At 28.0% G+C, this 12,121-nt stretch overlaps 2 protein-coding genes across 2 annotated transcripts; both read right to left on the bottom strand.

The window, feature by feature from the left end:
• Positions 1–4,984: 4,984 nt before the first annotated feature.
• On the bottom strand, positions 4,985–12,066 carry Vps53 (vacuolar protein sorting 53). Its single transcript, XM_075375976.1, has 2 exons — positions 11,976–12,066; positions 4,985–9,435 (listed from the first exon to the last, which is right to left on the bottom strand). Exon 2 carries the CDS (start codon positions 8,988–8,990, stop codon positions 6,420–6,422), a length of 2,571 nt encoding a protein of 856 aa, XP_075232091.1. The 5' UTR covers positions 8,991–9,435; positions 11,976–12,066; the 3' UTR covers positions 4,985–6,419.
• LOC142330456 (peroxisome assembly protein 12-B-like) lies at positions 10,888–11,874 on the bottom strand. The gene is made up of 2 exons (XM_075375696.1): positions 11,706–11,874; positions 10,888–11,351 (listed from the first exon to the last, which is right to left on the bottom strand). The coding sequence occupies exons 1-2, from the start codon at positions 11,872–11,874 to the stop codon at positions 10,888–10,890; spliced, it is 633 nt and encodes a 210-aa protein (XP_075231811.1).
• Positions 12,067–12,121: the final 55 nt, after the last annotated feature.

The raw sequence follows: 12,121 nt of genomic DNA, 5'->3' as shown, positions 1-12,121 counted from the left end.
TGTTGGATCAACAGCACCATCAAAAAAATAGGACCAAGGAGATGTTCAGCTGTCATATGAGCCCAAATCATAACATGAGGCGGATGGTGTTCGATTTCCTCAAAAAAGTGAGGATTGTCTTTCACCCAGAAAAAAGCATTTCAGTTAGCTTCAATAAATCTCACACTTGTCTGAAAACATGACATTCTTTTTATTGTTTGCTCTCTGTAAGTGTTCAAGCAATAACTGATATGCATAAACATATAAATCAAGGTCATAGTCACTCAACTCATCTTAGCTGGATGAAAACACTTAAGTCCTTCGCATTATCAATTTTGGAGTGCTTCAATTTGCATGTTGATTTCATCAGTGGTCGTTGAATTAATACCTCCACAGCAACACACATCTCAGCTTAAGAGCTTGGCCTCCCACTATGTGGCACATCAATAATACTTCCCAAAAACTTCTTCCATTTCAGTAACATTTGCTGTGATTGTGATGATTTCCCAAAACACACAAACAAGTCATTCATAATGTTTTACCAGTGTGTGGACGTTCATGGACTGACACACAAGCTAATAAATTTTCTTTGACAGTGAATGCACTCATATCCACCATCACTCCAAACTTGACTACAACTAAGATTATCCCACCATCTTTCAGTAGTGGTGAGAAGTGGCAGCAATAAAGCTTGATTTTATTAGTGTGAAGGGACTTCCTTTCCACTCTACATGATCAAAAGAAAAAAATTAATGGAGCAAAGCTTCATTATAACAAGGGCAGTTCATTATTACAGGGCAGTTTAAAAATATGTAGTAGTTTAAAAATATGAATATGTAAAGAAAAAATATTATAAATGATCTAAAAGGAAATTGGAGGTATCATGTACTCAGAGGTTTACCTCTTCTTTTTCTGTTTAGCTTCCAGAACCACCATAAAGTATTACTTCAGAGGATGATATGTATAAATGTAAATAAAGAGTAGTCTTGTTCAGTGTCAGGTTGACCATATTTGAAACCAACCCCAAACGTTTACCTGGAAATGGAGAATGATATGGTTCAAGGAACCTGCCTCAGGGCAAATAATTGTATAGTTAAAGCCATTCTAGATTAATCTGCAATTTGTGGAAAAGTATGAAATCCCATTTAAAATGTTTTACATTCTGATAAATAATGAATTTTACATAGCCATACTTCTGAATTTCTCTAGGTATACAAAGCAATTTTGATGCAGTTTCAATATTTTACTTGTTCCCTTCTGTTTGTTCAGCTTATTGCTTTTCTGAAAAATTATTTATCTATTCTGTTGCTTATTGTTGATCAAGACATTCTTGCAATAACTTATACAGTTGTTCACTCTTAAAAAAAACTGTAAACAGAATAAACAAAATTGTTTTGCAAACAAAATAAGATTGTAGTAATGTTTTTCAGCAAGTTTTTTAAAAACCTTATTGAGTGACAGAACCCCCACACCATTTTAATCATATGGTTTTCTGCTTGTTTTTCTATCAATACACGTTATTGTGATGTAAAAATAGGAAATAACTTACTGTGATGTAAGCCAGTATTACTTCTGCGGAACCAGTGCATACTAATCTTTAAAAAATTCTATGAAGATTAAATTGTAATGTTAATTTTTTTACTAACAAAACATTAAAAAAAATTACAAAATATTTTTGAACTAGACTTTGAGAAAACTATCACTGGCATTTTTTCTGAATAAAAAGTTACATCAATAGCAATTCATCGCTCAATATTTTTCTATACTGTTCAGTGCTTGCTCATGATGACATATGCTTGTAATGCTATTAAAATCGTAGTGAAATTTATTAGTCAAGAAAAAATCTACCTTTACTCATTTAAATGTTAGTGATATTTTTACTAAGCTTTTAATTGCTGAATTAGTGTAACTCCAATACTCATGTTGTATTTTTTTTTTTAAGTATTTCTTTAGGCAGCTTATAATTTTTTTAAAAATAATACTTTATTTGGAAATGATTAGTGTTCATTTAAAATAAGATATATCATAATCAATAGGAATAAAAATATCTTTCACCACTGAAAAGCAATCTTTTGATTAATACTAGAATTAACCTACTTTTTGTTACAGATGTTAGGGATTTTCAGTATCGTAATCGCAAATCTATTTACAGTAGAATTTATAAACCACTTCATTTGATTTGTTTTAGTTTTCAATAGATATCACTAAATTTTCAATACAATTTTATTTTAAATTTTTAAATAAAGATATCAACATCTCCAAATAATAAATCTTTTATGTGCAACTTGTCAAGAACTTATTATTATCTGATATCAATGGCTTTTACAGATTAGCAATGTTAAATCATAACGACAGATGTAAACTGTATTATCATAAATCTAGAAGTGTATTATGTTGCTAAATAATGAAAATTAAAATTATAGTTCATAGATGTCATATTATTCAGCTTGCTAAGAGTATAATAAATGAAATGACTTCAAATTGTGAAAGAATGGAGAAACTTAAAAATTACATTAACAAATAGCAACATATGGTGCCTAAATGCCTCGCCTCATTTACATTTGTTATGGTTAACCTTCAAAAACAATTCTGAACAGTTTCTACAAACACATTTTGATGTTTCCAAAATTTGTTTGATTGCTGGACGAATTATATTAAGGTTGAGCTGGTAGAAAACCAGAAATCTCAGAAAAAGACTTACCATTTAACATAAGTAGAGAGAATTAATATATCTTACTGCAAGCTTATAACATACAATAAAGGCAAATGTAGAAGGTGGAAATATACAATAACAATTCTAGTATAATACTGACAGTTGTAATGAAACAAGAACAGAATTGATAGTATTCTTCTACTCCTACAATAAGATAATATAGATGCTTGATATACACTATTAATGTAATATCACTAATTTGACAGAAAATTAAAAAAAATTACAATAATTGTGTTCTTGTTGAACACAATTTTACTAGAAAAAAAAAACAAAATATCAGTAACCAAAGAATAAAAAGCAAAATCAATTTATCATAAAAACCAACAATACATGAAAAATAAATTACAAATCACAAAGGCAGTTACTTAGCTGCATGGTATATACTAAATGATAAATTTTTGTAATAATAAATTTGATAATGGTAATTTTAAAAGACTATTACTGATTTCAACACAAAAATTTCATGAATACTTACTTATCAATCTAACTGTCAATATCATTAGAATTGTAAGAAAAAAAAAACAAACAAACATTTAAATATTTCTATTTTACTTTAACAAATAATTAGATACAATTATACATTAAAAATAATTATAATAAATACATTACACTATTAACTTATTTATTTTAAATAAAAAAATATAATTAATGGAATAATGTAAATTTACTTTGGAATAAATTATCAGTCATTAATTTATTAAGATAAATTGATTTAAGGTACAATAATTACTGAAAAATTATTAAAAATGTAAATGTTTAAATATTAATATAAAAAACTATAATAATATTGAAAATACTTTATAATATACATTACATTTATACAAATAAATTATCAAGGAGAAAAAATTAACTTTCTGTCTGTCTTGGACAAATAAGTCTATAAAAATACATGAATAGACTCCATGAACAAATAAAAAAACAGTTTTTTTATTAATAAATTAATTTTAATATCATTATAAAATATACAATTAAAATGTTTTACAGTGAAAAAACCTTACAAGTTTAACAGTATAACAAACCCTTAAGATAGAACAACCACAGTTTTTTTTTCTTAATATGATGAAGCATGTTTAACAAATATAATTAACATATTTTTGTAACTTAGTCACTGATTACTGACGTAATATATTCTTTATTTTTATACAAGTTAATTATACAGTGCTGCATAAGCTTTGATGATCATCAAATTTTAGGTGCTTTTAAACTATTTTTGGATTTAGTATATTTTTTCTATCGCTTTCAGTTTTTTGCAAATTAAATAGATACTTTATTCTCTAAACTGTAATTTGCATTTTATAAATTACATGGGGAAAGGAAATGTTTTATTTCTAAGAGGGAGCAGTTGGCAGCACTTATTTCTTCCAGCTGGGTTTCAGGTGTCAAACCATAGTTATTGTTGAGTTGTTATAGTGCTTTTAGGTTATGTTTGTACATATCCCCGTGTCTTTGTCATCAAAGTGCTATGATGCAAATCTACGGTGAAACTTTGAAGAAACTTAGGCAAGTCATCCAAAACAAATGACATGATATGCTGTGATCCGGTATTGTTGCATAAAAACGTTTGACCTCACAGTGTTCAAAGAACTCAAGAACTTCTGAATCAATTCCAATGGGACATTTTTGCTTATACTCCTTACAGCCCAGACTTGGCGCCAAGTGATTTTCATATCTTTACTTACGTGAAGAAATGGCTTGCGTTGCAGCACTTCGATGACGAAGAAGAACTTTAAAATGCCATGAAAGGTTGGACAGGCATCCAGGCAGCTGAAATTTATGAAGAAGGTATTTGTAAATTGGAGAAATACTACGACAAATGCTTGAATTTAAATGGTGACTATGTTTAAAAATAGTTAAAAGCTGAGTTTTAAGTTATATATAATAAAATATTTTTATCTATGCAGGTTTTAACTGTTTGTTAAAGCATTGCGCAGTACATACCCTACTGAATGTACATTTAATTTACATATAGTATTAGTGGTAGTGAAATTATGTTATTATAAACTTCTAGATATTACTTTTACAGGTATATAATAATGTAGTGTACTATATTTTATTTTATTATTTACCGTTGTAAATATAATAGTGAAAGTAAATACTGAACTGTAGTACAGTATTACATCATTTCATTTTAACACATTGCTTTATTAAATATTATTTTTGGATCAACCGCCATTTTACTGATTTTGGATTATCCACGTTCCTCTTCCCAGTTATTATAACTGATAATCAGAAGTTGATTGTATAACAATCCTACATCCTTACCTATCACACAAGATTGCTACTTAGTAGATATTTTTATTTAGGTTTTTTTTTATAATTTCCTGTAACCTTTCCTGAAAAGCCATTATTTTTTTTTATTATTGCCCTCTTTAAATTACATGTTTACATCATATTTTACCTAAATTGCTTCTACTTCAATCATAATAATTTTTGTATATGAATGATTTCCTTTTTTTACAGTTAAAAAAAAAATTTTACAATTTATATAAACATAGGTTCAAATAATTTTTATTATAAGTTAATGATATTAATTAGTATTATTATCAAAGACAACATTATCAAATGCAACAGATTTTTCATACAAATCTATCATAAATTTGGAATGGTTTTTGTAATAATTTAATAAATACTACCATTTAATAATACCATTAAAAAAAAAAAGTAGTAATGAAAACCAATGTAAAAAATAAAACATAAGGAATAAAAAAAGTTAAAAGAAATCTGAACACCAAATACAATAAAGTTGAAGAACTAGATTGGTCACTAAGCAGCCATAAACTTGTAGAATAGAAATGGATTAGGTTACAGACTATATAATCTATGTTTGAACAGTGATCACAGATGCCCAATATGATCCTAACATTAAATATTAAGTGGCGCATATGTGGCTGCTTTTGGATGGGCGTTAAGTACAATTGGGACACTAAGCTCAATTAATAAGGTTGCCATTTTAATTTATTCAATTAAAAGGAACTTTTTTTTAATGAATTTAAAATGTTCGATTCCAAATTAATAACTTAAGACATATAATAGTTTTGGCTGAATAAAAAATATTCACTAAATCAAAATTTGTATAAAAAAAAGTAAATGTAAATCTAGTTTAAAATATCTTAGTTTATAAAAAAACTGACTAGATCTCAAATACATATTGTAAAGTTCTCTGTAACTTTTTAAGAATAAACAGCAAGCTAAAACAGTTATAATTAGTCAATAATCAGCTATACCTTTCATTAAACATCTACTTTTCAACTAGTAGGTGTATAAATCTCACAGACTATGTTGCACAAGATACTCATACATCTATCATGCATATTGTTATTAGACAATAAAATACTGTATTAAAATGTTTTCTGGACTGAAACATCATGTTTACTTCTAATACGTTATGTAATATTTGGTATTCTTTTATTATGAAATTTTGTTTAAAAAAAAAAACACAAGGAAATATTATATCCAAATAATGTAATATTAAACATGCTTGATCATATATACATTTTCAAATATATTAATTTTGAAACACTGTTTTATGACAGCTATTAAGTCAAATTAATGTTACCTATTTTTTTTTACTGAATAGTAGTGGTCAGAAACTTAACAATTTTTCTAAACAACAATCAAAATAAAAAGGCAAGCAAATAAAAATACTGAGAGGTAAAAATAATACTGCCTATCTAATAAACAGGTAAAGATAGAAAGTAATTTTTCCCCTTGTTTTATTTTTTATGCATTAATAATTCTTTCTTATTAGATTATTTAACTTTCGTATACTGCTGGTATCATGTTTGGGACTGACTGCAGTGGCAGCAGTGGAAGAAACGAAACCAGAAGAATGTCTTGGTCTAAACATATTAATTAAATGATTACGATCAGCTGTTTTTAAACCTTTCATTTCTAAAACTTTTTGGAATTCCTGTATGTCTGATTCCGGTAAAAGTTTTAAAAACTGATCAACGAATGAAGTATCTGGTTCAGTCGGTGCCATTACAACTTTTAATATCATTTCACATCGTGTCATACCTTTTACAACAACTTTAGTATAACTTGCTGGAGCTTTACGATTAACACTAGAACCGATCGATGGTAAATCTAAAAGAATAGTTTTTAACATATGTGTATCTAATAATAACTGTTCAGCACCAACCGTACTAATCGGTTTACATTTATAAACATTTTGAATAAATTTAGGTATAAATGAATTTGCAAATTTTACACAAAATTGAGTAAAATATTTTCTAGAAGATGATAAATTATCACGTATTAATGGCACTGTAGATTTAAGGTGTGCGGTTATTGCTGTAACGTAACTACTCTGATCCCCAACGGACTCAACATTTTGCCACTGCATTCGAATCATTGTTGTTAAAGCAGGTTCACAAGCGATTTCTAAATCTTGAACGAGTAACTGTATGCAGTTTGATATAACATTATGGAATATATCTTGTTCCTGGGATAAATTAATCTTATCAGTTAACGATGGATCCACCTTTTCTTTAAGTTTTTCTTCAAGTTGTCTTGTTGTTTCTAAACAGTATTCAGCTGTTGTCAATATACAACAAATACGTGCCTGTTCTTGTTTGGTAAATCTGGTATTATCGCCTTCCTTTAAAAATGTTTGTATAATACCAGCAGCAGCTGATAAATCAACACGGTCACGAAAATCGCGTGTAATATTAGAAACACTTGCTGGAAATGATGTAGTGCTACCGCTTACTTTAGGTAAATTGTTTTGCAAAACATTCAATGCATATTCTCGTAAATATTTCTGAAATACTGTAGCTAAACCTAACATAGGTTGTCCATTCGATAACTGTGTACATTGAACTAAACATTTTTTATAAAAAACAAATAGATCAGCACAGGATGGTAAAACACCTTGTACAGCTCTTGATATTGTTACAACTCCAGCAGCCTCTTGATTAACACTTTGCCCAAAATCATTTTTAGCATCAGATATAAATCGTTCCATTAATTCATATAAATTATTATCTAAACTTTCAATGTAGATATAAAGATATGGTAAAAAACACTCCCCTATAATATTATGAAATGGAGATAATGGTTGTTTGTTTTCAGTTTTAACAGTATCTTTAAGCTCTTCATTGAACGGATTTAATGATTCATCATAATCTTCTTTTTGTTTAACAGCTTGTTTAGATATAGCATACTTACTGCTAGAATCTTCTAAAAGTGTTACACCACTAAATCTTTGTGCTAATAAATTTTCAAGAGCAGCTGTACGTTGTATAGCAAATAATAATAACTTAACATCGATTTCATTTTTACGTTTCGCCATTATTTTTGTTAGTTCTTGTCTAGTCATATGACAAAATTCAACAGTAATTCTTTCAGAAACATCCCAATGTGATGGAAACATAGCACCAAATTTATCTTCACATTGTAACAGATGTTTTTTAAACCATGTATATCTCATATCCAATTTATCTAACCAAGCAATATCTTCACTTTCATGAAATAAATGACTGTATTCATTTAATTGTAGATTAACAAACCATTTTAATAAATCTTTTTTAACTTTAGGATCCAAAATTGAAACAACATGACATGCTTCAGCAAGTTGACGATTCGGTACAAAATTCTTCGATTGTGGCCCAGTGAATGCTTCATGAAAATCTGATGTTATTTGAGTCGCTAGTGCAACCTGTATGTCAGAGACTTCATCAGCTAATTGTTTAATCTGTGGTATATCTAGATAGCTATCAAAATGTTTCATTACTTCAGTTATAGCTTGTAATGGCATAACTATTTCACCATACTGTCGTTTTTTTGTTAACATTTTTAATGAATCAACACCACCCACTAACATATGTAAATGATTTAAAGTTGTTATTGCTGAAGTTAAATTACGTTTAGCACAATCTAATTGTTTAATATCTTGTGTTATTTCTCTGACAGTTTCTTCAGAACGTTCAGCTTTGGCTTTTATTTCTGAAATTTGTAGAAATAACTGTCGAATAACACGCTGTGCATCTTCTAGCGCACTTCTTCCATCTTGACCGACATTTGTTTGACCACGTACAACAGTTCGTATTTGATCATCGATATCTCGTATTTTGCATTCCATTTTACTAATAACATCATCAATATTTGATAATGACTGTTCTGTAGGAAATAAAGAATTAATATAATCAATAGCATTAAAGTCCGGTAAACTTAACGGATCAGTGCTCGGAATAACCTGATCAATAGCACTTTGAACTTCTGGAGGAAAATTAATAATTTCGTATGATTTATCTTCTAAGAAATCCTCTTCTTCATTTCCATTCACAGATGAAGTCATTTTGGCTCTATGTATTAAATAAATATAATGTTTATCTAATTATTAATACTGTGAAAAAAATATAGAAGTTAAATAGAAACATAAAATGTTCTACATAAAATAAAACAGTATGAATACTTGTTGGATGTTAAATCATTTATAATAATTATTATGTAAATATATAATTTCCCTCTGGAATATTAATTATTTTTAAAAAGCTCCCAACCTAACCATGCCCATAAATCAAAGAATAATTTTACAGGTATAACTAATAATAACAATAACATATAATATTCTATAGTTGTCATAGCCATATGAAGATTATCTTGCGTTTCATTTAATATTTTCTTAGTACTGGAAGAGTACTGATAGCTTTGATCTTCATTAATCCCTTTTTTGGAAGAACACATGTATATATTTATCAATACTTTATTTTATATTATGTTACAGTTCCAATTAATTGTACCTGAAACAAAAAATAAATAAAGTAAATAATAAAAGTTTATTTTAACTTGCTTCTTGTATAAAGATTAATTGCTTATATATAAAAAAAAAAATACCTTGTACATATGTTTTTTTTGTACACGTGAAAATAGCATATGAATTTTAGTAACAATATTAATGAGGTGAATTTCATTGTTAAATTAACTTTTTTGTACATTATTTTAATTATTTCAACAATAATCAGCATTACTTCCTGAGGCTGTAGTAATTAAAAAGATGATCAACAAATTGGCACTTGATACGGATAATATTAAATAAAAATAGATCTGCAACAAAATCTTTATGGTGACAGCTAAACAAAATATTTTTAAATTAGAGTTCATTAAGCATCATGTTAAATAAAATTTAATCAATTTATAAAAGTTTACTAATCCTGTTTAGAACATACATAATTTTATTTTCACTTTCTTACAACCCAAGAATTTTACAACCAAAATGAAAATTTATATGTATATAATTGTAATATTTATTTCTAAGTTTACTAATCTTTAGAACATACATAATTTTATTTTCACTCTTTCTTACATCCCAAAAACTTTACAACCAAAATTAAAATTTATATGTATATAATTGTAATATTTATTTCCATTTTTATATAAATATTTTACAGTTTAGTTTCTTAAGAATATGATAATGTTGTAAATGATGTTTTAAACACATCCAGCAATTAATTTTTCATTTCTTTGAAGTAAATTTATCTTCAAAACAATAAAGTACTCAAATCTTTTAAAAGGGATTGCAGTCCCTGTAATTATTATCTCCTCTTTCCTTCATTCTAATTTCCTTTTTGTTTGAAAATGATGATACCAGTTGAACCAATTGTGTACATGGTCTGTCTAGCGGTTAGGTGACATTAGGTGATGGGCAGCTGCTTTCCTGATGGGAGTGCAGACACCAAAATCTCTTGCTGTAATCAGAGGTTGTTCAGCAAATCTTTTTCTTATCCAGGGATTGTGCAAAGAAGACCAAACTGTTTACTAGATAAAGCTGGGTCTCTTGCTTTACCTGTAATCTACATCAAGTATGTAATATGTCATTATCTCCTGAAATGAAATTCAGATCCCATAAAGGAATTTGGATATAAAAAAAAATAATTTTTGTCAATTTCTGTTCAATTTAAACAAAAGGTTAAATAACGTTAAAATGCTTTTAACTTCTTCCACAATAATGAGAACAGCTTAATGAGCAATAGCAGTATTTAAATTTTCAAAAATGATTCTAGAAACAAATATCCAATTAGATTGAAAAACCTTCTCATCTTTGAACTTAATTAAATATTAGGCCTAATTACTAAAATTTCCTAAATATTATTAACAAATGTATATCCAATGCAATAAATTTATCCCAAACCTAATTAGATTTCATAATATATATACATATATAAACAAAAAAACAAAATAATTACTTTAAATAATCACTGATGATAAATCCTGATCAAGTCATTAATTGTTGATGGAATTCCAGTAACTGGACACTTCCCTGTTTCATTTACTGCCAGTATAATACACTTAAAACAAAATACTTCTCCAGAAGTTATAAGAGCAGTCTCTATTTTTCTCTTTTTGTGGCAAATAGGGCAAACCTTTGAAGACACATCGCTATCATGGTTTTTTGGTGGTTTTGGTGTAGGAAGAACATTTATAGTCTGTTCATTTTGATTTGAGTGATACCAATTTAAACATTGTAAAAAGAAGGCACCAGTTTCCATTGCGAAAGTAACTGTTCTTATAAGTAGTTCAGCAGATATATTAGGAAAATTAGATCTATCTTTCCAAGCACTTTTCCATAATTCACGAATTGTTTTATGTTCTCTATCATTTCTATATATTAAAGAAACATTAATCAAACGTAGTAAAAGGGAATGACTTTTTGAACGACCTGTCATATATAAAATATACTGCATTAACGAGATACTTCTCCAAGTAAAGTGGCATAATCGATAAAATTTAACGAAAATTTCGCTGAAATTATGCGGAATACTAAATAACGCATCATTATCGGCGTTTTGCAGACTGTACTTTTCGGCTTGTTTTTCCCACTTTGAATTCAAATACGGCAAAACAGAAAGGCAAATTAGGGATAAAAATTTCTGCTTACTAGAAAGTAATGGATTACGATTTAATTTTAATGATACTCTTTCTAAACCATAGAAAGTTTCCTCAAAAGAACCACTACGATGCTTTAAATAATTATACTGTAAAAAACTGTTAAATAATAAATATATTTCATCACACCAATAATCAACCCAACCATAACGTTCTGGATTACAAGTCGATAAAAATTTTATAACACGATTATAAGCAGGACGAACATCGTCAGCCAATGATTCCTGGGCGATAACTTCAAAAATCGATGGTTTTGACAGTAAAGACGAAGTAGTATGTGCAGCTCTTGCAGCCATATTTACTACAAAGACGTATTACTACAAAAAAAATAAAACACACATCTATTTACATAAATACACCAGTTAACTACATCGTTTATTATTGAAAACTACCCTACCTCAAGAATACAATTAGTAATTTATTATAAATAATCAAAACAATCCTCTTGTTTAGTCACCGTCATGCACCCTTATAAATAAACAGCTGAGCACGACTACCATAATATTCTATTCTTAGTGGTTTCTTACGTGTCTCCATTACTTA

The sequence above is a fragment of the Lycorma delicatula genome, chromosome 9 (genome assembly GCF_047948215.1).
Source record: "Lycorma delicatula isolate Av1 chromosome 9, ASM4794821v1, whole genome shotgun sequence".
Lineage (NCBI taxonomy): Eukaryota > Metazoa > Arthropoda > Insecta > Hemiptera > Fulgoridae > Lycorma > Lycorma delicatula.
Note: the sequence above shows the minus strand (reverse complement) of the source record. Positions and strands in the feature narration are given on the sequence as shown.